Source organism: Canariomyces notabilis (genome assembly GCF_033297395.1).
Source record: "Canariomyces notabilis strain CBS 508.74 unplaced genomic scaffold N656scaffold_31, whole genome shotgun sequence".
NCBI classification, from domain to species: Eukaryota; Fungi; Ascomycota; class Sordariomycetes; order Sordariales; family Chaetomiaceae; genus Canariomyces; species Canariomyces notabilis.
This window is the reverse complement of record NW_027041853.1, coordinates 150,351-174,592: the sequence shown is the minus strand read 5'-3', so window position 1 is coordinate 174,592 and position 24,242 is coordinate 150,351. Positions and strand designations below refer to the sequence as shown.

General features: G+C 54.0%; 11 protein-coding genes across 11 annotated transcripts; 8 read left to right on the top strand and 3 right to left on the bottom strand.

Moving 5' to 3' along the window:
- Nucleotides 1-415: 415 nt before the first annotated feature.
- N656DRAFT_784066 (uncharacterized protein) lies at nt 416-1,618 on the top strand. Its single transcript, XM_064816081.1, has 2 exons — nt 416-1,360; nt 1,438-1,618. The coding sequence occupies exons 1-2, from the start codon at nt 577-579 to the stop codon at nt 1,473-1,475; spliced, it is 822 nt and encodes a 273-aa protein (XP_064666127.1). The 5' UTR covers nt 416-576; the 3' UTR covers nt 1,476-1,618.
- Nucleotides 1,619-2,405: 787 nt separating this feature from the next.
- On the top strand, nt 2,406-4,184 carry N656DRAFT_792438 (P-loop containing nucleoside triphosphate hydrolase protein; the record flags this gene model as incomplete). The annotated part of the gene is made up of 1 exon (XM_064817084.1): nt 2,406-4,184. The coding sequence occupies one exon, from the start codon at nt 2,406-2,408 to the stop codon at nt 4,182-4,184; it is 1,779 nt and encodes a 592-aa protein (XP_064666126.1).
- Nucleotides 4,185-4,685: 501 nt separating this feature from the next.
- On the top strand, nt 4,686-5,990 carry N656DRAFT_792437 (kinase-like protein; the record flags this gene model as incomplete). The annotated part of the gene is made up of 3 exons (XM_064817083.1): nt 4,686-5,132; nt 5,167-5,784; nt 5,832-5,990. The coding sequence occupies 3 exons, from the start codon at nt 4,686-4,688 to the stop codon at nt 5,988-5,990; spliced, it is 1,224 nt and encodes a 407-aa protein (XP_064666125.1).
- A 255-nt stretch (nt 5,991-6,245) lies between these two features.
- N656DRAFT_717908 (WD40 repeat-like protein) lies at nt 6,246-10,376 on the top strand (the record flags this gene model as incomplete). Its single annotated transcript, XM_064812236.1, has 4 exons — nt 6,246-6,345; nt 6,397-6,992; nt 7,042-9,036; nt 9,183-10,376. 4 exons carry the CDS (start codon nt 6,246-6,248, stop codon nt 10,374-10,376), a joined length of 3,885 nt encoding a protein of 1,294 aa, XP_064666124.1.
- A 413-nt stretch (nt 10,377-10,789) lies between these two features.
- Nucleotides 10,790-12,682, top strand: N656DRAFT_784062 (uncharacterized protein). The gene is made up of 3 exons (XM_064816080.1): nt 10,790-11,408; nt 11,499-12,179; nt 12,234-12,682. Exons 1-3 carry the CDS (start codon nt 11,011-11,013, stop codon nt 12,355-12,357), a joined length of 1,203 nt encoding a protein of 400 aa, XP_064666123.1. The 5' UTR covers nt 10,790-11,010; the 3' UTR covers nt 12,358-12,682.
- On the bottom strand, nt 12,393-14,405 carry N656DRAFT_761206 (uncharacterized protein; the record flags this gene model as incomplete). The annotated part of the gene is made up of 4 exons (XM_064813232.1): nt 14,134-14,405; nt 13,352-14,033; nt 12,749-13,283; nt 12,393-12,677 (listed from the first exon to the last, which is right to left on the bottom strand). Exons 1-4 carry the CDS (start codon nt 14,366-14,368, stop codon nt 12,393-12,395), a joined length of 1,737 nt encoding a protein of 578 aa, XP_064666122.1. The 5' UTR covers nt 14,369-14,405.
- A 2,916-nt stretch (nt 14,406-17,321) lies between these two features.
- Nucleotides 17,322-17,932, bottom strand: N656DRAFT_771712 (uncharacterized protein; the record flags this gene model as incomplete). The annotated part of the gene is made up of 2 exons (XM_064813880.1): nt 17,322-17,418; nt 17,499-17,932. The coding sequence occupies 2 exons, from the start codon at nt 17,930-17,932 to the stop codon at nt 17,322-17,324; spliced, it is 531 nt and encodes a 176-aa protein (XP_064666121.1).
- Nucleotides 17,933-18,419: 487 nt separating this feature from the next.
- On the top strand, nt 18,420-21,299 carry N656DRAFT_784059 (uncharacterized protein). Its single transcript, XM_064816079.1, has 6 exons — nt 18,420-18,818; nt 18,913-19,114; nt 19,201-19,275; nt 19,343-19,578; nt 19,660-19,691; nt 19,791-21,299. The coding sequence occupies exons 1-6, from the start codon at nt 18,590-18,592 to the stop codon at nt 21,030-21,032; spliced, it is 2,016 nt and encodes a 671-aa protein (XP_064666120.1). The 5' UTR covers nt 18,420-18,589; the 3' UTR covers nt 21,033-21,299.
- On the top strand, nt 21,135-21,794 carry N656DRAFT_423698 (uncharacterized protein). The gene is made up of 3 exons (XM_064809603.1): nt 21,135-21,149; nt 21,204-21,634; nt 21,718-21,794. Exon 2 carries the CDS (start codon nt 21,290-21,292, stop codon nt 21,551-21,553), a length of 264 nt encoding a protein of 87 aa, XP_064666119.1. The 5' UTR covers nt 21,135-21,149; nt 21,204-21,289; the 3' UTR covers nt 21,554-21,634; nt 21,718-21,794.
- On the top strand, nt 21,753-22,564 carry N656DRAFT_423648 (uncharacterized protein). Its single transcript, XM_064809602.1, has one exon. It carries the CDS (start codon nt 21,953-21,955, stop codon nt 22,400-22,402), a length of 450 nt encoding a protein of 149 aa, XP_064666118.1. The 5' UTR covers nt 21,753-21,952; the 3' UTR covers nt 22,403-22,564.
- N656DRAFT_784056 (GroES-like protein) lies at nt 22,544-23,853 on the bottom strand. Its single transcript, XM_064816078.1, has one exon. It carries the CDS (start codon nt 23,778-23,780, stop codon nt 22,728-22,730), a length of 1,053 nt encoding a protein of 350 aa, XP_064666117.1. The 5' UTR covers nt 23,781-23,853; the 3' UTR covers nt 22,544-22,727.
- Nucleotides 23,854-24,242: the final 389 nt, after the last annotated feature.

The following is a 24,242-nucleotide window of genomic DNA, read 5'->3' as shown; positions in this document are numbered from 1 at the left end:
GCTTCCGCGAGTTGGCTAGAAGATCGCGTCGTACAGCTCGGCCAGTACGTCGATGGCCGAGGGTCGAAACTGGTACGTTATAGAGCTTGGCCGCGGCTCGTAGGCTTAGTTTCGTGTCATTCTGAAGAGCTTGAAGGGCCAAGATTACCCTAGCTTCCTTTGAAGCGGAAGACATACTTAGTTATAGGAAAAACGCGCTGTTGAGGGTGGATGAAGAAGGACGCGTCGTGCCAAGAACGTGGTGTCTCGCTCGCTTATATGTCTCGCTCGCTTATCAAGTACGTTACGGATTGTTTGACATTTGTGATCGGATGGAAACACCGCGATTGCACATGCTCAGGTCGGGTGCAGTTCACCCGTGAGGGCGATGCCTAATGGCTGGCTTCTCATTGGCCCGATGAAAACCGGGATGGCCCGAGGCTTGGCGTCATGTCATCGGCTGATGTCGTCCCTTAGAAATCATCAAGTGGAAATTCCCGATTCCCCAACTTTCTGTCACAACAACATTAGCAAGCTGTGGCGGTGTTGAAACCCAAGAGCTACCGTTAGCTGCGCTCACTTTTTCACGCGCCGAGGATGAACGCACCTAGCTTAATCACGAGGCGATCCGTCTCGATCTGCCTGTCGTGCCGGCGCAATCTGCTGCGTCAACGTCAATTCTCGTCAACCCCCGCCGCGCTCATCGCAGCCTTTCAGGCATACACACTCCCCTCACAACCGCCCGCACCGCCTCGCAATGCTTCCGTACCGGACACCTCGATCGCGCGTCCCGTACAGTCGCCGCCACTTCCCCAGGTGCACGAAACTCGGCCGCCGAGGCAGCAGCCGACGGCGCCGGTAGCCGCAGCCGACGCCTCGACGGTCTCGATCCCCGAGAAGGAAGCACAGCAGTCCAGGCCTGGCTTTGCAGCGACGACAAGCTCACCTTCTTCTATCCCCGATACCGCGACCACTTCACAGTTGAACCAACCAACCTCAGCATCACAGAACACCGCGCAAACATCTCAACAGCACCAGCAACAACAACAACCGGCAGCGGCCCGATCCCGGACCACCCGGCTGCGCACGCCGCGCAAGGCAGCCATGAAGCTCACCCCCGCCGCCGTCGAGCACCTGCGCCAGATGCTGGACCAGCCCGAGCCAAAACTGATCAAGGTCGGCGTGCGGAACCGGGGTTGTTCGGGCTTAGCCTACCACCTCGAATACGTCGACAAGCCGGGCGCGTTTGACGAGACGGTTGAGCAGGACGGGGTGAAAGTGCTGATTGACAGCAAGGCGCTGTTCAGTATTATTGGGAGTGAGATGGATTGGGTGGAGGATAAGTTGAGTCAGAGGTTTGTGTTTCGGAATCCGAATATTAGTAAGTTGAGTCCCTTTTTGGATTTAGTTTTGGTTTTTGCTTGTCTTGTGAAGTTGGTGGACTGACTATTTCTGCAGAGGAACAATGCGGGTGTGGGGAGTCGTTTATGGTATGATGCCCTCACGATAAGAGGAGGAGGAGGAGGAGCTAGGACTATAGTCCACGCGGACGGGTAATCAGCCGGGCGGTGGGCGAAATCAAAATATCAGATGGCCGTCCGCAGGATGGCTGGCTCAGACGGCGGTGGCACGAGCCCATTAGTTGCATTATACAAGGCGTTTAGACAAGTCGCTTTGGGTCTTCTTTGTGGAGCGTTATACCGCTAAATACCAGCCTCTATGGAGTATTTCTACTGTCTTCATGGTCACTACACGTTTGAAGTGGGCGCATTCGTGATCGGACTCCTGTGTCGAGACACTTTTGCCAGAGAACGGGGTCGCTGGTCCCGAAGACAGCTGTGCATGGTATTTAGGGCTGGGATTGAGAAGGTCTTGAAGGCAGACTCTGTGAAGCGTCTTGTATAAGGCCCATCCCTGATACATATGCTGTTGTTAGTCGGACAGAGCAGATCGAACGATGACAGTCGGAATGCTGTAAGTTACGTACGTCTTATGACTGGACTTCGTACAGTACGTAAGTTACTGTATTGTGTAACCGCGGTCCACGACCGGTGGAGCGGCACAAGCCGTCAAACCCGGCGGTTGGAACATGGCAACCTGGGATTACTCCCATCAACTTGATACCATATCCTTATGTCACTCGTATTTGAATATTGTTCTTGGTCATACTGTAGAATGTTTAACCACGACTGTTGCGCCAGGAAAGCGGGCCGGCTTTTGCTCCCAAGCACCCGGGGGATCTGCGGTACAAGGGTCACGCCATCAAATCGTGTCCCTGGAAGCACTTAAGTTAACGCCTCCACCACGCAAACACGCGTCGTTTGACGCGGATGCATAATCGATTTCCTGGACCACATCTCCCAACATCACAGTCGCAAAATTTACCACGCTCAATGGTAGGCTCGCAGCCAATATATGCCGCTTCGATGGTGCTTTGTCCAATCTGCAATCGGGGTGTCAAGGCCTCCGAAATCAATAGCCATCTGGATTCGGGATGCAAGACCTTCCTAATCGACGAGACGGCCAAGGAGTCTGCCTCGCCTTCGCCGAACGAATCGCACAACAACGGTCAGAGCCAGCCGCCGAGCTCGACACAGAAAAAGAGATCAGCGTCGGACTTCTTCCAGACCCCAGCCGCGAAGAGACAGATTACTAGTACCGCGCACGCGACGAGGACATCCACCCCATCGCAGGTGAACGGCAACGGGGGGATCAAAGCTGGGATCAAAGCTGGGATCAAACGGAGCTACGAAGAGGGGCCGGGATACACTACATCACCAACTGGCGTGACGCCAGGCGCGAATGGAGAAGAAACATACAAAAATGGGACTGCGGCGGCATCAGAACCAGCAACAGTGGCGAACAACGGCAGCATTGGCCCCCTCGCGAAGCGCACCAAGACCAGCCGGGCGGCCCCACTAGCAGAACGCATGCGACCGCTCTCGCTAGATGATGTCTTCGGCCAGGACCTCGTCGGACCAAACGGGGTGCTGCGGTCATTGATTGAGTCGGACCGGGTGCCGAGCATGATTTTATGGGGCGGTTCCGGCACGGGCAAGACGACCATTGCGCGGTGTATCGCGCGGCGCGTGGGAAGTCGCTTCATCGAGCTGAATGCCACCAGCAGTGGCGTGGCGGAATGCAAAAAGTTTTTCGCGGAGGCGGCCAACGAACTGGCGCTGACGGGCCGCAAGACCATCATATTCTGCGACGAGATCCACCGCTTCAGCAAGGCGCAACAAGACGTCTTTCTGAAGCCCGTTGAGGCAGGGACGATAACCCTGATTGGCGCGACGACAGAGAACCCCAGCTTTAGGGTGCAGGCGGCGCTGCTTAGCCGGTGTAGGACATTTACCTTGCAGTCCCTCACCCAGGAAGACATACAACGAATCCTCGTGCGAGCCCTACAGCAGGAAATCGAAGACGAAGGCCTCGAATTATCACCCCTGATCGACGAAGAATTCCTCCGCTACCTCTCCGCCTTTGCCGACGGCGACGCCCGCACAGCCCTCAACCTCCTCGAACTCGCCCTGTCCCTGACCAACCGGCGGCCTCCAGAAGCCGACGGCGGCGGCGGCGGCGGGGAACCGCTGACCAAAGAATCCATTAAGGCGGCCCTGACCAAGACTCTTGTCTACGACCGGGCGGGCGACCAGCACTACGACACCATCTCAGCTTTCCACAAATCCGTGCGCGGCTCCGACCCCGACGCGGCGCTGTATTACCTGGCGCGCATGCTGCAGTCGGGCGAGGACCCGCTGTTCATCGCGCGGCGCATGGTGGTGATTGCCTCCGAGGACGTCGGGCTGGCGGATAATTCCTTGCTTCCCCTCGCCACCGCGACGTACACAGCTACGCAGCAGATCGGCATGCCCGAGGCTAGAATTCCGCTAGCGCATTGTGCCGTCGCGCTGTGTCTTGCGCCGAAATCGACGCGTGCGTATAGGGGGTTGAATAATGCGCTGAGTGCGCTGCAGGAGCCGGGGGTTGCGGCGCTGCCCGTCCCGGTGCACTTGAGGAATGCGCCTACGCGGTTGATGAGGGAGATGGGATACGGTAAGGAGTATAAGTACCCGCCGAATTATAGGGATGGGAGGGTGAAGCAGGATTATTTGCCGGAGGCGTTGGTTGGGAGGAGGTTTTTGGAGGAGAGGGATTTGGGGACGGAGGTGGATCCGGATGTTGAGATGGGGGAGGGAAATTGAATTGATGGATGGATCTGTGTGTACCTTCTCGGTTGGATGTCAAAATGGTACTCTGGGTAGATCTGGTAGATCTGGAAAACATATCATCGGCTGGCGGGTTGGTTCTCGTGAGGAATCGTATACCGTGGCTATAGAGAAGACCTGCAACTTATGTACCAAGGCTGTTGGTGGCCTTAATTAGGTATGATGACAAAAATCGCTTTGGTACTGTCGGGTCCTTGTTGGGTGCTGTGAAGTGGGCAGGAGCCACTGCATCAGTACCTGTATTTATTGTGGTTCGGGCTGGGCACTCCAACCTTGAACTTCACGCCCACTTCCAACCACAAAATACGCCCACTCTTTTTCAATACTAAAACCCAACGATCGTTTCACCAACCGTGGTGTAAAGTGATTGCCGCGGCTTGGTTGCCCTTTCTGGCCACGGGGTAAAGTGCGACCGCCGATTGCGTTCATTAATCGCATGTCTCAACCCATCAGACCGAGCAGTCGAACCATGTCAAGATGCCGCATCACCAACGCGACGGACTCGAGTGGGATGAGAGCGGTTTCGACCTGAGGCATCGCTGGTCACGGCAGCCCCAGCTCAACAACATTGCTCAACTCTGTCGAAGAGTGTTGGGTCTCTTGGCAGAGGATCGCTGTTGCGTCTCCTTCCATGCCGAAGGCGCCTTCAACAAGCTCTATCTAGTCGAGAGCCCTCGTAGCACATCTCTGCTCCGCGTGTCGCTGCCTGTTGATCCCCAACACAGAACACGGGGTAAAGTTAGCACTTTACGCTGGATTCGCCGCAAAACCCATGTTCCCGTCCCCAAGATCATCGCCTTTGACGACAGCCAGGACAACGAGGTCGGCTTTGAGTGGATCCTCATGGACCTGATGCCTGGCGTCTCTGCTTACAAGAGGTGGCGCAAGATGTCCATGGCCGAAAAGACATGGCTTGTCGAACAAGTCGCCGAGTTTCAAAGCCAACTTTTTCCGCCAGAGCCTCGAGGATGCCAAATTCCAATCCATCGGCACGCTCTCACCGGAGTCTGAATATACTCCTTCTAGTGAACCGAAGCCAGGCCGGATCGTATCCCGCACGTTCTTTATGGGAAACAATTTCAACTACGAAATTGCCCGTGGCCCGTTCCGATCCAGTCACGATTGGCTGAGCGCGTACTTGAGCATCATCCGTCAAGAGCAAACTGAGGTGCTCGCAGAGGAACAAGACCCGGACGACCGAGAGGACGCCGAAGATATTATGCGGGTTGCCGCCAAGTTGACGAAGCTGCTTCCCAAGATTTTCCCTTCTCTCCAGGATCCAGCTGAACAAACCGTGCTTTGGCACGACGACCTTTCCCTGCAAAACATCCTGGTTGACGACGACGGCAAGGTCACGGCGCTGATCGATTGGGGGTGCGTCTCATGCAAACCCCTTTGGGTGGCTGCCGAGATGCCTAAGTTTCTGCTTGGGCCCGCACGGGAAGAGGAGCTAAATCGAGATGGATATGGAGACCCCAGCGATGATGTCAAGGGGTCGGATGACCTGGATGACGAGGGGAAGACGGAGTTGTACTGGATTCACTTGATGGAGTATGAACAGACGCAGCTCCGCAACGTCTACGCTGACAAGATGAAGCAACTTTGGCCGCGGTGGGAGACGAGGTCACGTACGCGGCCTTGAAGTTGGATTTTTATGGCGCTGTCGCCCGCTGTGGCGACGGCTGGGCTCTGAAGCGGTCGGAGCAATGGATCGACGCCGTAGACAGCGGGGGATTTTCTCGCTTGCTGGACGTTTTCAGGGGAAGTGTCAACGGCTGTTGATGGGGTCTTCGCGATTAGATGTCGCTGTCAGGTTTTTCTGCGTAGACATCCAGGTGGTTGAGAGCGCGTTTGGCGCCCATAGGGCAATTGGCTGCCAATTCCCCTTCCACGCCTCGGCCACGGCTCATGCAACATCAGCCAACTGCAGTCTTCGGCTGCGGCTCAGCGGCTCAGCCACGCAGCTCGTCGACTTCCCCTCATCTCGCCGCTCTTGCCCAAACCATCTCTCTCTCCGTAGGGTTCCTTACCCCGGCCATGAGCGAAAAAGGGTTCAGAAAATCGCTTCAGGGCGGGTTGGCGCGCGTTTTCAGACGTCGCATAGCCTCGCCTGCCCCGTCCCGCGCATCATCTACCAGTACGTTGAGATGGAACACCCGAGCCGACAGGCTGAAACTCACACCTCCAGCAACAGTCCAGTCTTTCGAACCGCAAGACCGCCACAGCACGACTGAAACGCCGTCCCATGATGCCGCAAATTCGTCGACCGATCTCGATCCGTCCAGCGCCGATGCGACAGCGGTGCGAGCCACCACGGAGGAAGCCAAAGAAACTAAAGCGTCAGCCACGGCATCGCACGTTCTGTCTCCCGCCTTCCCTGTCGAACCCCTAACCGGAGAGCCACCCGCGCTCGAATGTGAAGGGCAACAGCCCCCTGCCCGTTCGGTATCTCAGACTCTCTGGAACGCCGCGTACGATAGCCTCGAGGAGGATGCAGACACCGCAGAACTTGTCAGGTCATACGAGAAGACTCTGATGGTAGCGTTGGACATCGATTCTAGCACCGACCTGTCAGCCGAATTTAAAGACCCGATTCAGCGACAGGCACGCATGAGGGAGCTGGTAGAGAAAGGTCAGGCGAGGATTTCTACGCCGTCCAGCATTACCAAGGGAGTGGGCGATGTGGCCCAGTTCATTCTCTCGGCCAAGCCAATCATCGATGCGGCCATCCAGAACATACCGCAGGCTATGCTTCCCTGGGCTGGTGTCTGTGTCGGATTGCAGGTGAGTAGGCCCATGTGAGGCCTGGCTCCGTCCATTGACCTTCATCTAGATCCTCCTGAATCCTGCGAAAGCGACAAGATCGAACCTTGCCGGCATCGTGCACGTCGTCTCCCGAATGGATTGGTATTGCGCCCTGTCCGAGCATCTCTTGAAAAAAGATCACATCGACGAATCTCTTGAATCGATCCTGCCCCTGCTGCAAGCGAGGGTCATCGCGCTCTACAAGGCTATCCTCTTGTACCAGATGAAAAGTGTCTGCTCCTACTACCGACACCAGGGTCTGGTCTTTCTCCGCGCCCTTGCGAATTGGGATGACTGGGATGGCTACTTCGACGCTGTGCGCGACGCGGAAAATTCCCTTCTTGACGACTGGGGCCAGTTCGATAGCATCAAAGCGGGGAGCTTCCGGCGCGAACTTATCGACCGTGCCAAACGAATAGAGGAGCTGCTAGAATCCATCGGCCAAGACATTCGAGATTTTATCGCCCTGCAGAAGGAGATGCGGAGGGATGACGAGGACGCACAATGCCTTCGAGACCTCTTCGTGGTAGATCCGCAAGACGATATCAAGAAAATTGAGCAGAAGAAGGATGCGCTCTTGGATGAGGCGTACATGTGGATCCTCGACACGGAGGCGTACGCAGCATTTACAAATTGGAGCGAACACGGCTCTGCCCTTTCGTCGTGTCGCCTGCTGTGGGTTAAAGGTCATGCCGGAACAGGGAAGACGATGCTCTTAATAGGCATCATTCGCGAGCTGTTGAGTAGGTCCGCCAAGCTTGCACCCTACGTCTCGCACTTTTTCTGTCAGGGCACAGAATCAGCTTTGAATAGCGCGACGGCCACCCTGAGGTCTCTGATCTGGCTGCTGCTTGTTCAGCAACCGCATCTTATCTCCCACCTACGATCGAAGCACAAGATCGCTGGTCCCTCTCTTTTCCAAGGCGACAGTGCATTTATTGCTCTGTCTAGTGTGTTCGAGAGCATGCTAAAAGACCCTGACCTATCCCCGGTGTATTTCGTCATCGACGCTCTTGACGAGTGTGAGCACGGTCTTGGGGACCTTATCAAACTTATCACATCGTCCCTTTCTTTTTCCGACAAAGTGAAGTGGCTGGTCTCAAGCCGTCCAACAGTCGAACTCAAGACTCCGGTTACGGCAGGTTCCTTGGTCGAGCTTGATCCTCAGAAGCTGGAAGGCCCCGTCAATGCGTATATCGACCACAAGCTCTCTATCCTCAAGACCAGAGAGGGGTATGATGAAGGCATTTTGGCAAAGGTCGCGGTGGAAGTTCGCCAACGAGCCGAGAACACGTTTCTTTGGGTGGCTCTCGTGTTCAAAGAACTCGACGCAGAAGATGGGACTCTCAACCACGTACATGGGATGTACGCTGTCGAGATTATCAAGGAGATCCCTTCTGGCTTGTCGAAGCTATACAATCATATGATGGCCAAAATTGAGAAGGGGGTGAGAAAAGACCCTGAATACTGCAAGGGCGTCCTGGCCGTTGCTACCCTCGCACTCCGCCCTCTCAGCCTTTCCGAGCTTCCAGTACTCGCTGCTCTGCCAACCAATATGGACCCACGAACGATAGTTAGGAAATGCGGCTCATTTCTGACGACCAGGGAGGAAACGGTATACCTGATCCACCAGTCGGCCAAGGACTACCTGGACGAAAACTATACGTCCAGCCTTCAGCCAGCTGGGGTTGCCCAAGGGCATGCCGACATCAGCAGGCGGTCAATTGCTGCGATGTCCTTGATCCTGAAACAGAATATCTACAACCTCGACTTCGGCTTTAAACCAGAGGGTCTAAGAGCCCCCCAGCCAGACCCATTGGCTCCGATACGATACTCCTGTGTCTTCTGGGTCGACCATATCCTGAACGACGAGAGCTCCGAGTGCAAAAGGGAACTAATGGATAATGGAGCAGTGCTTAAGTTTCTGAAGGAGCGGTTCCTGAATTGGATTGAGAGTCTGTCTCTCCTCGGCAATTTCTCGGATGGAGTCCTATCGATAGAAAAGCTTCTTCATACTGTCCGGGTATGTTCTGGGTCGTGGTCAATAATACATCCATCGCTAACCACCTTGAGCAGTCGGATACGAGTCCTCAACTTGCTAGATTTCTGGAAGATGCCCACAAGTTTGTCCACCTCCACAACTGGATAATTACACAAGCTCCATTGCAGACATATGGCTCCGCGCTCGTGTTCAGTCCACCGAGGAGCGAGGTCAAACGGGCGCAATGGAAAGAAAGGCTGCCGTTTATAAAAACGATTGCGGGTTATAAAGACCACTGGAATTTGCTCTCGCTGTTACCTGGGGCGGATGATAGGGATGAGGTTAGAGGACTCGCCTTCTCGCCGGACGGTAAGACGTTGGTGTCGATTTCGAACGATTCTTCGGCCCGGCTCTGGGATGTAGCGAGGGGGGCGCACCGGCAGACGCTTGAGGGGCATAGCGATCATATCAACGCAGTCGCCTTCTCGCCAGATGGCAAGACACTGGCATCGGCTTCGGATGATGGTACGGTCCGGCTCTGGTATGTAGTGACGGGCGCTCACCGGCATCCGCTCGAGGGGCATAGCGATCGTATCACGGCAGTGGCCTTCTCGCCAGATGGTAAGACGCTCGTATCGGCTTCGGACGATTGTACCGTCCGGCTCTGGGATGTAGTGACGGGCGCTCACCGTCATACGCTCGGAGAGCATAGCGATCGTATCACGGCAGTCGCCTTCTCGCTAGATGGCAAAACGCTCGCGTCGGCTTCGAAGGATGGTACGGTCCGGCTCTGGGATGTAGCGAGGGGCGCGCACCGGCAGACGCTCAAGGGGCATAGCGATCGTATCACGGCAGTGGCCTTCTCGCCAGATGGCAAGACGCTCGCGTCGGCCTCGGACGATGGTACGGTCCGGCTCTGGGATGTAGCGATGGGCACGCATCAGCAGACACTCGAGGGGCGTAGTAAATGGGTCCTGGCAATAGCCTTCTCGCCGGATGGCAAGACGCTTGCATCGGTTTCGTTTCCAGATCGTACAGTCCGACTCTGGGACGTAGCGACGGGTTTGTACCGGCACAACATCCAGCCTCATGGTCGCCGCTTTCCACATGCCATTTCAGATCTAACATTCTCGGAAGATGGCCAGTATTTGAGGACGAATACTGGAGCGGTTAGATTCTTGTCAACCTCTGTCTCCCCCAACAAGAATCTTCAGGACCATTCCCCTCTATTGTTTGATGGGGAGTGGATAACCCGGGATCAAAAGGGTGTTCTATGGGTTCCCAGTGATTATCCAGACACTAGTGTAGCTCTACACGGGAATACGCTTGTCTTAGTGGATCAGTTTGGAGGACTGATATTCTTGCAATTCGATTTTTCGTAGGGCGTGCTGAATTGATAAGGTACCTACCTACTCTATTTGTTTCCCTTCTACCCCGACTTACGAGGATGGGGGTTTTGGGGGAAGGACTTTGCTGTGCTTCGTATGTATTAATGTGGAAGGGGCATACCCGTCGGCGGCGGGCTCGACCTTTGTACAGTACCTATCCACTCAGGGGCCAGTGATTAACACAACCGCGGGATGCGAGTCGCGACCTACCCGACCAGGTAAGTATCAATCCAATCGCCTCTTCAAGCTAGATAGCTCTGTCTGTTTTCTATAAGTTACAGTATTTCTTAAGATCCCGGTTACTGTAGTTGTGGGTTGACAATTCTGTATATAAAAGGCACTCAATTCCAATGTCTCTACCGGTTTTGGCCTTGGTTTTTGTGCCGAAATATTGGGCTTGCCCCAATCGTAGTTATTGGCCTCACGAAGTCGACAAGCGGACGAGCCAACAGGGGTTGCACTGGGCTGTTGCCGAGCGTCCCACAGGTGAAGCTGCCAAACCTAGAATTTAGGCAGGCACACCGGAATTGAATCCCACAGTCATGCCAGTCCCAAAAGGCACAGTTTTCTCAACTCTTTCGGTCTTTTCACCTCTTTCTCCAATTCTGACCCGGCAATTCATTACAATATGGCCTCCGACAGTGAACTCAGTGAAGAGGAACTTGACGTCTCCCACGGCGACCGGGTAAGGTACCACTGCTACACCTCCAAGCATGAACGGTACCAGTTTGATTTCACCGACGAGGAGCGAGGGGAGACGATGCGTGCGATGCAAGATAATGCCACGCTCTTACGTTCACTTTACGACCGTGGCGTGCCATTCTTTTCCAAGCAAATATTTCGGGACCTCGTTTCCCAACTCGATCATGGCCGGGCCAATCCTCGCCCAGCTACAGGTGCGGAGGCCCATGTGATCCGGATCCCAACAGTCGATGGGTCGTTTGTTGAGTGCGAGCTGGAGGCTGGGCGCGTTGTCCGACTGGGAGTCCCAGGCGACCCTCAATCTCCAGATCAAGAAATTGTTATGTATAGTATCGCCCTTGGGTTCCATGCTATTGTACAATAGTTGCTGCGCTTGTTTGCTAACCTCGGTCATCCACACTTCCCTCGCTACAGGCGGGATCCGCATCTCGACTATCGGACGTTTCAGCGTCTATCCCTCGTGGACGACCCTTCCTGGTTCTCTCCGTACCTGGCTCGCTGCCCGTGTCGTCTCATTTACCCCTTGGATGTTCGCCAAATCTCGACGGGGGAGATAATCAACCCATGGGATAAGGAACCCGCAGAGGACGTTCAGATCGTTTTTGATAAAGCAGTCAGAGCATGGGAAGATAGTGACGAATGCCGACGTTTGCGCTCCGCGTTCGAGAACGCACCTCTGCCAACCATCAATAACATCGTGGCCTTTGCCTGCTCGTCCATGCTCGGCAAAGATGACCGGTCAAGAGCGGCTACCCAACATGCCCTGATTCTCACCATGAGGGACATCATCGCGAAGCGCCAACCAGGGGCCCAAAGCCAGACCCAGATCAAATGCTTTGCCCAAGACCCGTTTTACGCGAAAGCGGACGTGGAAGTCCTCGGCAGATCCGGCATTACAATTCTAGAGGACCCGCGGGCTTTCTTGAAAGTTGACGATCAAAGCCTCGTCATTTCCTTCCACCCAAACATCCCCGTTAGGCAAATCATCACCGACATTGCTCGTCCTGCCGTCATGATCTGGAATCGTGTCGAGTCCGAAGCCGAACTTGATGCTTCATGGCAGGCGACAGGGGAAGTTTATAACCCAGCTTTCATGTAAGTTGAACTCATCGCTGCGCACGGCCGCCGTCGCTCCTAACCTCGTACTAGGACTGACCCCGAGTCTTCCCGCGTTCGCGATATGGTTCGTGATCACTACCTTAAGCGGCCCATAGCCATTGGGCCGGAGGAGATGTTCGGATCTGGAGCAGCTGTGTATATCCGGCGGGACTAGCGAAGCAGCGTAGCGAGTTCTATTCGCAGTATCCATTACTGGCCTAGCCATCTTGTGTCTGCGTTGACAGTATACATTCGGTACTGCGTCCCCCGCTCGTTTGCCTTCCACAGGTGCTTGCACTTAAGCCACCAGAACAGAGCAGTCACAAAGGCTATTGCTGGGACCAATCCACCAACTACAGCTGCGCCGGTCCAGTAATGAATCACATAAAAATGCTCGAGGTAGTATCCGGGGTCCTTGAAATCGAGATAACCTCCCCAGAGTGGCATGCCCAATGCGCTGCTCCTACAATAACAGTTGTTCGCCAGGCCAGTGAGCTAGAACTTCGTTAGCTTTCAACGAAGACGCCAGCCATCTATCTCAATCCAAGAATGCCTGGGAACGTTACCTGAAGTATGATGATCTCAGTCATCACCAAAATGGCCAAGCCGTTGAAGATATATGACACCCAGTGTGCCCACGGCGGCAAGGTCCTGAAGAACTGGATTGCCCAGGACACTGAACTTAGAAAACCAAAAACCAAATACGAGAGGGTCCGGCAGCCAAGCCCAACGGTTGGCGCATGGAAATGGAGCACGAAAGCACTCATGATGGCGGTCCAGACCAGCAGAAATGACAGCACCGCCACGACGTACCACGACAGGGTCTTGCCTTGGCCCAGAACCTTTGCAACTTCTTGGGCACACGTCTCAAGCCCTGCTGTTGTCTCCCTCTGCAAGTTCACAGTGTTTGTTGCGTGGAGCACGGCCTTGGGAAGACCACAGTACTCGATCTTCCGGCCCTGTCCGATGAATTCGCCGACTCTCAGTGCTTTAGGTATGGTGCTGGCTGTTGTCCACCATTCAGGGGTGGGGGTAGGGGACCCAGTGTCGGCCCAAGTCATGACAGCATCCACGTTGTAGAGCCACCGCGAGATGAGTTCACTACCGTGCTAGGTCAGCGAGGCACTCTTCCTGTGGAGGCACGTTCAAAACTTGGGTTTGACACTTACGCGGTGCGGTCCGAGGACATGGGGTTCCGATCCACAATGGTAAACACGACGAGGAGTGGAACCCAGGTAACCAGAAGCCCGAAGGCTAGCGAGAACGGGGTATTGTCGCCATCTAGATCCGCGAACGCGAGGACTACGGAGAATATAAAGGCCACTATGAATGTCCCCAGGTCCGCAAGCATTGGGATGACCCCCTTGCGGCGGAGCATACGTAGTTCGAATGCCAAGGCGAGCAGCAACTGCTCGGTGAGTTCGACATCGGGGGCTTGCTCTTGAGACATTGGGCGGAATAATCCATACATCAAGACGCTTAGCATGCGTGTCGGCTCGGGTCCGTCGTTCCCCTTGGACACCAGGGAATATCCCGTGAACTGGTTGATGCTGCACAAGACAAAATATGCGGCGCTGTACAGGTGGCTCTGATCGGTGTTAACCTCGCGGAGTACGCGGCGGTGGGATTCGCGGAACTGGCGAAAGTTGAAGATTGTGGCGGTTAACGACGTCTGGGGGCTCCCAAGCCAGTTCACGACCGCTACTAACGTCCTAGACAGCTTCCGTTCGTGCAGGGACTCCCACGGTAGGCTCAGAACAATGGCCAACGGGAATAGCCAGTTGCTAGCGAGGGCCAATGCACTGCGGGTCTCATTGATGGCGATGGGATCTCCGCATATGACTTTGCAACCTAAGAATCAGGGGAAAATTGTGTAAGCTAAGGTAAGGCTTCACATGCCGGGCTATCCAGGGGTGCGGTTCGCGCTAACAGCTGAGGGTAATAACCTCACCTTCATAAGTGACCGTCAAATAATCTTCCCTGGGAAGAGACGCAGTAGCTCCGGCGACGGGACCAAAGTATAAGTACTGGTCGATGGTTGTGTTGTCGATGTGGCCAAGGGTTAGATCACCTCGCTGAATGGCTCGAACCCTCTCCTCGCACTCGGACCACTTATACACGGCTCGCACCTTAACCGCCGATGCAATGAGGATAATGGTGATCTGAGCTCGTCTAGTAGGTCTCATGACTGGATACAAGGCTAAACCCGCTTCTGTCGGCCCTGAATACCTTAGGTACCTAGTACTCACGGTCCGTATCCCAAACTTCCAAGTCAAGAAGTGAGACAGAAGGTCTTATATAATTGCATGTTCAGCCCCAGCCCTACCATAGTTAGATAGGTTCCCTCCATTTTCTGCTTTAGCTATGAGCCGTCGGAGCTGAAGTGAGAAGGCGGCTACCTAGGAGCGTGGGGGGTAGGACAGGTACGAGAGGCCAGGCACGCCCATACTGGCCCGGGCTTCATGTTTGTAGCTGATGACATCATGAGCCTCATATTTTGGATGCCTCGTGCTTTTGGAGGCCTCGTTTTACCTACGAATTCTATGGGGCTGAGTGCGGCAGCTTTGCACAGGTAAGTATGTGGCAGCGGTTAAAGAGGCGTCAGGCGTGGTTACATGGTAAGCAACGACTAACGACTGTCCATGCCATTTCTCCTCGGGTGAGCATAACCCAATGAGATCAAAGAAACGCATCTCTTGTTGGAGAGGAGGCGCGCCGTTCGGTTTAGCTTGCGCGTTGCACAAGCGGGTAGATATCAATATGGCGGCGGCTGAAGGACGTCCACCCCAGCCTTCTACGTCGGCCAAGCCAACGAGGCACCTTGCCGCCAGCCTCACCGCAAATGGCTTTCCGATAGGCCGCCGGTCAACTCAGCAATAACACAAGCTGTGAAGGTAAAGGCATGTTTACTATGTAGATTATCCCGTGGAGGCGACTCAGGCAAGAGCGGAAAGTTTCGGTACTGGAGTCCTAACATTAGAAGACGTCCAAAAAAACTCTCAGGGCCCCTGAGAGCCTTTTACCGTTGCCACCCCTGAGTCAGGGGTGGCAAAGGTATTAGTACCTTCGGCACAACCCGCTGGCCATACGGTGAGCCATCTTCCTCCGTCAACAACAGAGCTTAGCCTGAGACCTCCCACAACACCCTACCTTAGGCGGGATGGATATCTCACTGAGATATCGGGGCTACATCCACGCTAAGGGCTACATGGCCTGGACTGAAATGCTAAGTGTCATTCTTTGCTGAGAATTATAACACCCCTGAAGCTCTGCACCATCTTCAATTTTCCGGTCTGCTAGTATGATACTTTCTCCATAAGCTAGCACGAAGTCAAGAAATACCGCACTCCCTCGACAGGTATCAATATCCCTCAAACCACCAAACCTTGCACGATTTTGAGTGCTCTCGTTTCTCGATGATATGTAGGTGCTTGCAATTATGTGTGGGTTGCTTTTGGCGAATAGTATAAGTACCTAAAGAAGAAGCTAACATGACGTCCACTGGGATTCTAGTGGTACCTATACAACTAACCGTACTAACGCTGGTGACCGAATCATAAACACCAAGTAACCACAATGTGCTACTACCGGGAAACAATCTACATATACCTATGTGGTTGTATCGAGGAAGGAGGGAGCCGAAAGGTACGGCCATGCTATAGGAATGGCCACGGGTGTAATCCTCGCTATGTTGAGTTCGACTACCCGTGCAGCCGCCACGTCCGGCGGTGCTAGAAGTTCATGGCGAGTTGGCGATTAACGAGAAAAATCGTCTGATACATACCTACCTAGGTATCCAGAATATAGCGATGCATTTGTATATCTGTTCTAGATTCCAGGTGGTGAAGTGGCTATGAAAACGCTCACTTGTAACCAGCCCCTCCAATCTCACAGGTGATACTCCTGGGTACCTACAGTGTGGTCTCTGCCCCTGAATCTTAACATAGTTACTATTATCCTGCGCTCATTAGTATGAAATGTCATTACGGTACTTGAAGTATAATCTCCTTGGTTGCTCCGAGTCCAGTCTCATTATACGAGGACCCAAGATACCAAATCCCTAGGTACTCATCCCTCTGCTCCTACAAGTATGGCAATGTCGGTAGGGTTTAGAGCCTCTTGGGGCTCTTGCGTACTACAATGTGCCATTTACCAGCAGGGGCAGATACCCTCACCGGCTACATACACATTGGCACATCCCCCCAGACATACGGTCAGCCGTATTCTTCTCTCAGCAAAATAGCTTGCCTGATTTCCCACAGCACCTACCTTAGATAAGATGGAACCCTCAGAGAGTTACCGTGGCTAGATCCACGCCAATAGCTACATGGCCTGTACTAAAATGTCAAGTGTCATTCTTACTGAGGATTCATGTTATAAGACCTATATAACCTCGGGTATCAGCTTCAACTCTTCAGGCTGCTTGTGGTAACTCCTTTGTATACGCTATTGCCGACGGGAGAATCGAAGTGAATACTCGACCCGTATCTTATCGACTGGTATTGAGACCGTCTAAAACTCCCTGCAAAGTAGTGCTCTCATTTGGTGGATACGACTTTTAAACAAGAGTAACGTTATACCTTATCTAACCTTCCTACTACTACTAGTAGTAGTAGCAGTATTCTAGTACCCATCGATCTACTCGTGACCCTGAAGAGCGAGTTATCAACACCAAGCAACAATGTGCTATTACCAAGAAACAATTTACATATACCGTTGCGGTTGTACCGAGGAAGGAGGGAGCGAATTTGTTCTGGGATGCCGTAGGTGCGGCGACGGGCGTTACAAAAAATGGCTGAACCCTCGCTATGTATACGTGAACTCCCGGTGTAACCGCATGCACCAAGGCCGTCGCTAGTTTCCGGCTGGTTAACAGTCAACGAGGAGAATCGTTGACAAACCCATCTAGACCACGGCAGTGATGCATTATACGTTAGACGGTTAGAGATACAGGCGACCACATGCATACCTAGGAGGATTTCGTTCGAATCAGGTTGTTGCCCTCAAAGTGTCAAATAATGACAGTGAAAGCGGGCGTGGGACTTCCGCATTCCTTCTTCTAGGTAGGTAGGTAGGTATGTAGAGAAGATGTATTTCATAGAGGACCCTTTCGGAGAGACGAAAAAATCTCACACTCTCCTAGCTTTTCCCTTCCCTATCAGTGTCCCTCTGCTCATCTGTAACCTGAACCAGCCTCTCCAATCTCCACAGGTGATGCTCCTGAGTAATAATCTTTCTACAAGGGACCTTAGCAGTCAGTGTGGAACTTAGGTAGAACAACAGGTAACCTAGAAACATCCAAAGAGCACCACTAACCTCGACAAATAAGTCAGCAACAACGCCGAAAAATCATCCTTTTCGCTCCTCAACTTGGCCATGCCCGCGAGGATGTCGTTCTGCCAATACCACCACGCAACCCGCCGCCTGATACCGGGACCCATGTCATTGAGTTTTGCAATCTGCGCGGTCAGGGCCTGGTTGGTCTTGCGCCAGTCCCTGAGCGCGGCCTTTATCGGACCCCGCATCGGGGCCAGGTCGATGTCGGCCACCAGGTCCTGGTCTTGGAAGTAGTTGCTCAGCGTCTCGATGTGCCGGCTTGTCTGGCGGGTCTGGGATAGGAGGTGCTGCATCTCGCTGTCGGCGGTGCGGACGCTGGCGAGGAATAAAAGACATGAGGCGAGGATGGCGTAGGCGAACGTCAGGATGCCCGTGATGTTGGCTGTTGTGGAGAGAGGGCTGTCGGATTCCATTGCTACCTCTTCTGAGGCTCTTCACGGTAGCTATCACACGTAGAGAGTACTACTAGTAGTACTGATATCCATTTAGTTTATCTCCATGTCATGTACGTTGTTCCAGCTAGTTGCTGTTGGGTGTACCCTACCAGTACAGAGTAATATCGCCGTTACTGTTAGTAATGTCCAAGGATGTTGTACTTCCCGTGCTTAGCTTTTAGCTGCCTTCGATCGGGGCTGAGTCGCTTCAATTGTTTCCTTGGCACATTGAGGCTATGGGAGGGTTAAATGGTGTATCTTGACGACCTGATTGGGTGCTAGGGCCCTATGGGATGCAAGTTGCCGGAATGGCGAGAAGGTGGGTTACATTTGAGACGAGGCTCGGAGGCAATCACTGAGCAGCAGCTTACTATCGTGGCTAAGCTTGACGGAATGGTGTCAAAGATCTGCGGGGAAATGGTGAGATTTCCAGGTTATTTAGACCCGACTAAAATACAACGTGCATGTCGTGTCAACCTCGGCGAGATTATTACCTTATGCTTGAGCTAAGGACATTTCACGACAACCAAGACCCTTTTTTGGCGAACTCATTCGAAACATTTTGGACTTCACCTCGCATTCGGCTTGATTACTACTCGTATACGACGTATAGTAGGTACCTAGTACTTCGTTCCAATGGCGCCGCAACGAACATCGAAAGAGAGGGATGGAAGAAGGCATAAAAGCTTTCCTCGCTCCCTGACTATTGGGGAGGAATCAGAGCTCGACGTTGCCATTTACCGCACGGAGAGGGTCTTGGATGCCATTGATCCGGAGCTCCAACCTGTGACCAACAAGGTCACCCGTCTCGGCTCGCTACCATTGCTGCCGAGGAAGAAAGGAATATATGAGGCAGCCGTCCGCCGTGAGTTGGTTCCTTAGCCGGTAGCCCATAGCCCTGAATGTTGACGGAGAGTCCTGGCTAATAATGGCGGTATCGTATACCTTATCGACAATAGAAACCGACGCGTTGGCGGTTCATATCACGTCACCTCATCGATTCAAAGTGAAGATCCTCGTAGGCGCAGTTAATGTCGCAAATCCCGTCTCTCAACATGGCCAACAGGATTATTATGTGTCGGACCTCCAGGAATGGGTCGATGGCGTGTATATTGGTGACAACCGTGTACGCCAGTTTGTAGCTCTTCCATCAGGAACGGGGTTAGCAGCCTGAGTTTTTCCTCCCACGACGAGTAGCATTCATGTTTATGGACGGTGTTGCTGACAGAGGCTCACATCACTCGCAGACACTCGATAGCCAACCAGGTAAAGAGACTTGAAGATACTGGAGAGTTTGAGATCCAGGTGTTTACACCGCGCGGGTAGCTCCCCCTCTCCTCAGCCTTCAATTTCATCAAAACTGAAGACGCTTCTGCTCATGCATTCTAGGATTCACCTCGACGACCAGAATAGGCTGCGATACTGCAAGGCGAGACCTACTCCCATCCAAAACACAGGCCATGGATTTTTCGTAATAGTTCGCACTGCCAAAAACACAAATCACATCGTAGGCAACCTGAGGGAAACAGACCCGATTTGGCATTTGAAAGCGTGCATCCAGGACGTCTTGGGCGTTTCGGGGTTGAAGCAGGAGCTGGCATTCCTGGGGGAAGATGTCTCAGACCGTGAGTGAAAACTTGAACCTCGGATCGCCATATCTTCCAAGATTTAGGGAAGGTTGAATTAGCTAACATCTCTCTCTACAGACAAAACGCTCTCCGAATACGGAATCGAAATGGTGCGCATATGCCCCTTTCTACTTGTACTACATGTATCTACTAGTATTCTCCAATGGTTCAACTGGCTAACCTCATCCTGTCCCTGAACTGGGATACAGGCATCATCACTTGTGTTGACTACTGCCGGAGACGACCCAGTCAAAAAGGCTACTGCGAGAGCCGAAGGAGGAATAGTAGAAATGCTGAGGAAAATAAACAAAGAAAAGGCTAGACTAGACAAGATGAAAGAAGATCTCGACACAGCGAAGTTTAGGTCGGCTGACTTTCTTACAACTGCGACTAACCAGCTGGAAAAGGGAAAAGAACTAGCTCAGCGAGTGGAGGACGCTATGAAGGAGCTAAAGCAGCTGGAGACGATGCTGGGACGCCCTAGAACCCCGCAAAGCCGTTATGGGATAACATTCCCTAGTAGTGGAATCAGCTGGTCCAAATGGAATCTTGATGAGATTCAGAGCTGGGGGCCGAAGGTGGAATTCCAGGCTCGCGGGCGCATACCCATGGGGCCTGGTATACCCAGGAGGCCAGCAAACCCCGGGCACGGGCACCCGGGTATAGGGGCGTCCTTCGAACCTAGGCCCAGTGGCAGACACAGCGCCGAGTCCAGGTTAAAGATGGAAGCCGAGGCCCAGGACAGACTAAAGATGGAAGCTGAAGCTGCCCAGCGGTCCAGGAGAAGGAGGGAACGTGCTAGGATTGAATTTGAGTTGTCAGTCCCGGATGAGACGACTCGGAGGCGTGCACGTGAGCGGTACAAAGAAGGCTCCCGCGACTGGAAAGAGCAAAATAAGGAGATCAACGTCGCCCCCGGAGGTCGCATCGCACAGACGGTCGAACGAGACCCTGACCGACACCGAGACGTATGGAACGACAAGCCCATCCAAGTGTGGCGGGTGAAAATCGTGGATTTCGACATCGTCAGGGAGGCATCCGGCCTGCCGTCATTACCGCGTCTCAAGCCAGAGGAGCGACTACGGCGGCGGGATCCACTACCGTCGCTGGACAAGACTGTTGACAACAGCGGTTTGGCCTCGGTCGCACAGCGGGAAGCAGAACATCCCTCGGCGGTTCCGTTTGGAGTCTTTGCGGTGAGGGACACTCTGCCTCCCGTGGGCGGCGCGAGTTCGGCGAGTGCTACCAGTGCTCCTACCATCCGCAATCGTGGAGGGCCCGGGGCCGGTGAGAGTGCTACCAGTCTTCCTGCCGTCAGCAATCGTGGAGGGGGCGGCGAGAGAAGAAATCGTCAGGCCTTGGCTGATCCTCGGCCTACCAGGGCACGTCGAGCAGATCGGGAGCGCAAGGTCGCTCGGAGGGGTGAGGGATGCCTATGCGTGTGCATGTAAGTGCGAGACTATATATGTATGTTAGGGGGCCAGCTGAAGACGCCGGTCAAGGGTTTCCCGACTTGGGATGCGCCTAATGGATGTCTAGCGTTCTTCAACAGCCTTGGGGTGCATTGTGTAAGTTGTGGTCAGACTGTATGTTCTTTCAAATCACGTTGTTTACCTACTCAGGGGTGGTATCCTACTGTAGGTTTTGCAGCTAGCGGGCTTACCATACCGATCGGTATCCTTATCGGACTGTGAAAGCGACTGCTCTTATGATCAGAGGTGGCATTGGAAGTCGTATTTGTGTGATCTTCGGACTCTTTCAAATTCTCCCAAATGGGTCGGAAGGTCTACAGTCGGACTCGGCCGTCAGATCGGCTCGAGATCGGATCCCAGCCTGCATACTAGTACTACCACGGCTCGGACTACGTGGCGGCAAAGCTCGGATGTCATCATATTGGATACAACACGCGGGTCGGACTCATAAATCGCCAGACTCAAATGCAGCCGTGGAGATCAGTTCTACTACCTCTTAGAGTTTGAGCTGAAGATAAACATCACTTTACACTACCCGATAAGTCAACGACGTATCATCAGGGGGCCAGAGGCCATAGGACGTAAGCTGCAACTCCCTCAGGGTGACTCTGACTAATAATTATTGACGCCTGAATCGTACTCATGCTCCTCCTTCGAGGCTTAGTTCGGCATGAAAGGCGAATGTTTACCGTCCCGTCTGGATCGGACTCGAACTCTCTTACTCATCGAACGATAACACCGCGAAGATGAAGACCGTGCTTCGACCTCTTGTATAAGAAGGCTCAACGTTTTCCTGCGAAGTGAAAAATTTCTTCATCCATCTCTCACTCCTCTGAACAACCACAAGCCTATCCACCTACTAGAGCTACCACCAGCCCCCAGCTGTCAACATCATTAAAATGCAGTTCACCACAGCTTTTCTCGCCGCTGTTCTTGCCTTCGCCACTGGCACACACGCGGCCCCGGCCCCGGCGCCGGAGCCTTGGACCAAGGACGCCAATGGGGTCTGGGTTGCCAACGATAACTGGTGGGATGTCAATTACCATGGCGATACCATCCGTGCCCACGAGTCTTGCACCTGGCAGGGCCAGCCTGTGGCCCGCGAGGCCGGAACTCGGTGCACTTACTGGACTAACAGTAATGGCGGACAATACCACGGCAGTAAGCATTTCTTTCTAACTACTAATATACCTACTTCACGCGAAACCGAAACTGACATTCATAGACTGCCTGTACATCCGGAACGGGGACAGGAGGCAGATGTCCTGTGCCGGCTTCAATTGACGCTCGACGGGAGGAAGTCCACCCAGGCCAGGGAGAGCGACGTGCTCGAGTCTTGTGGAACCTAACGGGCGGAGGCTCCTCAAGTGCCGCCTGACGACCGTACGGCGACTCCGGGGTGGGTCTGGACAGAATGCTACACGGACCTGAGGCCTTAAGCCCCAGGTCCTGACACACACACAGCTTCTACAGCACTAGGTAGATTACTATATCAGTAGTTAGGCGGCTCAGCACCTTCAGTGAGGGACTGTTCTTGTTCCTCACGCAAGCAATATCATGCTCATGTCTACAATCTTGCAAGCAAGCACCTTCTTCATGCCGCTCCCCAATGGCAACGACACATGTACCTAGGTAACTTAACCTCCTTGCGTGACAACACCGTGACATCATGCGTTAAAGCGGCACAACAATCTTCGTCCCACTAACACCAGCATTCCACTTCTCCAACGCCGAATTCAACCCTTCCAAACCGCCCCCTTCAACCTGGATGTTCGCCGGACTGGGAACCACCGAGCCCGACCGCAGCCCGTCCTTCAGCCACCCGTGAAAGCACTCGTAGAAGTGCCTGTCCCTCTCCACGGGATCCAAAGGCGGCCAGTTCATCCTGATCTCTGTATTCTCCAGCGTGGGGTGGTCGGGCGGCAGAGGCGGCGAGTAAACCACCTTTGCCTTCGCATCACCTTTCGTTTCCTTGAGCACGTCCAGCGTTGGCTGCAGACCCCCGTTGACAACGCAATGTGCTGTGCGGAGAATGACACCGTCGTGTTTGACTGCGTTGACGATTTGTGAGACGACGGTGGGGGAGTGGTAGTCAAACACGGCGTGGGCCCCGAGGGATTTGAGGTAGGCGTGGTGTTTGGGGCTGGCGGTCGTGTAAATGCGGGTGAAGCCGAGGGTTTTGGCGGTTTGGATTGCAAAGGTCCCGCAGCTGCTCGCCCCGCCCCAGATTAGTACGGCTTGGTTGTCCTGCGGGGTGAAGCGGGTGTTGAGCGGGATGTTGATTGTTGTCCAGGCGTTCCAGGCGGTGGTGACGGCCAGGGGCATGATGGCGCCTTGCTCGAAGGAGAGGGAGTCGGGGAGCGGGATGACGAGTTCGGACTGGGCGAGGGCGAATTGCTGGAAGGCGCCGTAGTCGGGGAGGCCGTCGCGGTAGAAGGATGTTGCGAGCGCCAGGACGCGGGTTCCGGGTTTAAGTTCCGGGGAGGTGGAGGCCACGCCGGGGCCGAGCTTGGCGACCACCCCGGCCGCGTCCTGTCCGATCACGGCCGGGTACACCGGGACAGGGGGCACCCCGAGTGTGCGCTGGTTGTAGTCGACTGGGTTGAGAGCGACGGCTTTGATCTCGATCAGGACTTCGTTCGAGCCCGGCTCGGGCGTCGGGCGCTCTCCGACCACGAAGGGGCCGCCCTTTTGGGGGAGGATCGCTGCAAGGTGTGTCTTAGTCATGGTTATGGTGTCTGTAGAGATCTGCTGTAGGAGTCTGCACGTTTTCCGACTTGGCGCAGATGTTGGAACTGCGGTTTGGAGACGGGATGTTGTTGTTGCTTGGTACCTACCTTATATATAACCGTTAAGGCATTACAGCGTCTAGTACTCCGTAGCAGGGACGGCTGTAAACTGGACTGGACGGTGCTGTACGTAGCTATCTCAAGCCATACATCGATACCTTAGTAAATCTTACTAATAGCCGTGTTAACTCCGTGGTATTCAACGGTGAAGTTATGAGTCCTCCGTACCGCATTGCTCAGCACTAGTGTAACTCCGAGTCCTACCCCACATCCTGTGGTACTGGTGAGAGCGAGAAGGGATAAGCAAGCGAATGCGAGGCAAAACCATCCGGCGTTGCACTTGCCAGGGGGTCAAGCCCTACCGTGGCCTGTCGTGTGACTCGTGTCCCCGGGCCGGTCC

Bases quoted from the DNA above. Each gene is read 5' to 3' on its own strand.
- N656DRAFT_784066 (XM_064816081.1), top strand. From the start codon at position 577: ATGAACGCACCTAGCTTAATCACGAGGCGATCCGTCTCGATCTGCCTG. The intron at 1,361-1,437 runs GTAAGTTGAGTC...CTATTTCTGCAG, and splicing joins GTTTCGGAATCCGAATATTA to AGGAACAATGCGGGTGTGGG.
- N656DRAFT_784062 (XM_064816080.1), top strand. From the start codon at position 11,011: ATGGCCTCCGACAGTGAACTCAGTGAAGAGGAACTTGACGTCTCCCAC. The intron at 11,409-11,498 runs GTATAGTATCGC...CCCTCGCTACAG, and splicing joins CCAGATCAAGAAATTGTTAT to GCGGGATCCGCATCTCGACT. The intron at 12,180-12,233 runs GTAAGTTGAACT...ACCTCGTACTAG, and splicing joins GTTTATAACCCAGCTTTCAT to GACTGACCCCGAGTCTTCCC.
- N656DRAFT_784059 (XM_064816079.1), top strand. From the start codon at position 18,590: ATGGCGCCGCAACGAACATCGAAAGAGAGGGATGGAAGAAGGCATAAA. The intron at 19,115-19,200 runs GTTAGCAGCCTG...CATCACTCGCAG, and splicing joins GCTCTTCCATCAGGAACGGG to ACACTCGATAGCCAACCAGG. The intron at 19,579-19,659 runs GTGAGTGAAAAC...CTCTCTCTACAG, and splicing joins GGGGGAAGATGTCTCAGACC to ACAAAACGCTCTCCGAATAC.
- N656DRAFT_423698 (XM_064809603.1), top strand. From the start codon at position 21,290: ATGATCAGAGGTGGCATTGGAAGTCGTATTTGTGTGATCTTCGGACTC.
- N656DRAFT_423648 (XM_064809602.1), top strand. From the start codon at position 21,953: ATGCAGTTCACCACAGCTTTTCTCGCCGCTGTTCTTGCCTTCGCCACT.
- N656DRAFT_784056 (XM_064816078.1), bottom strand. From the start codon at position 23,780: ATGACTAAGACACACCTTGCAGCGATCCTCCCCCAAAAGGGCGGCCCC.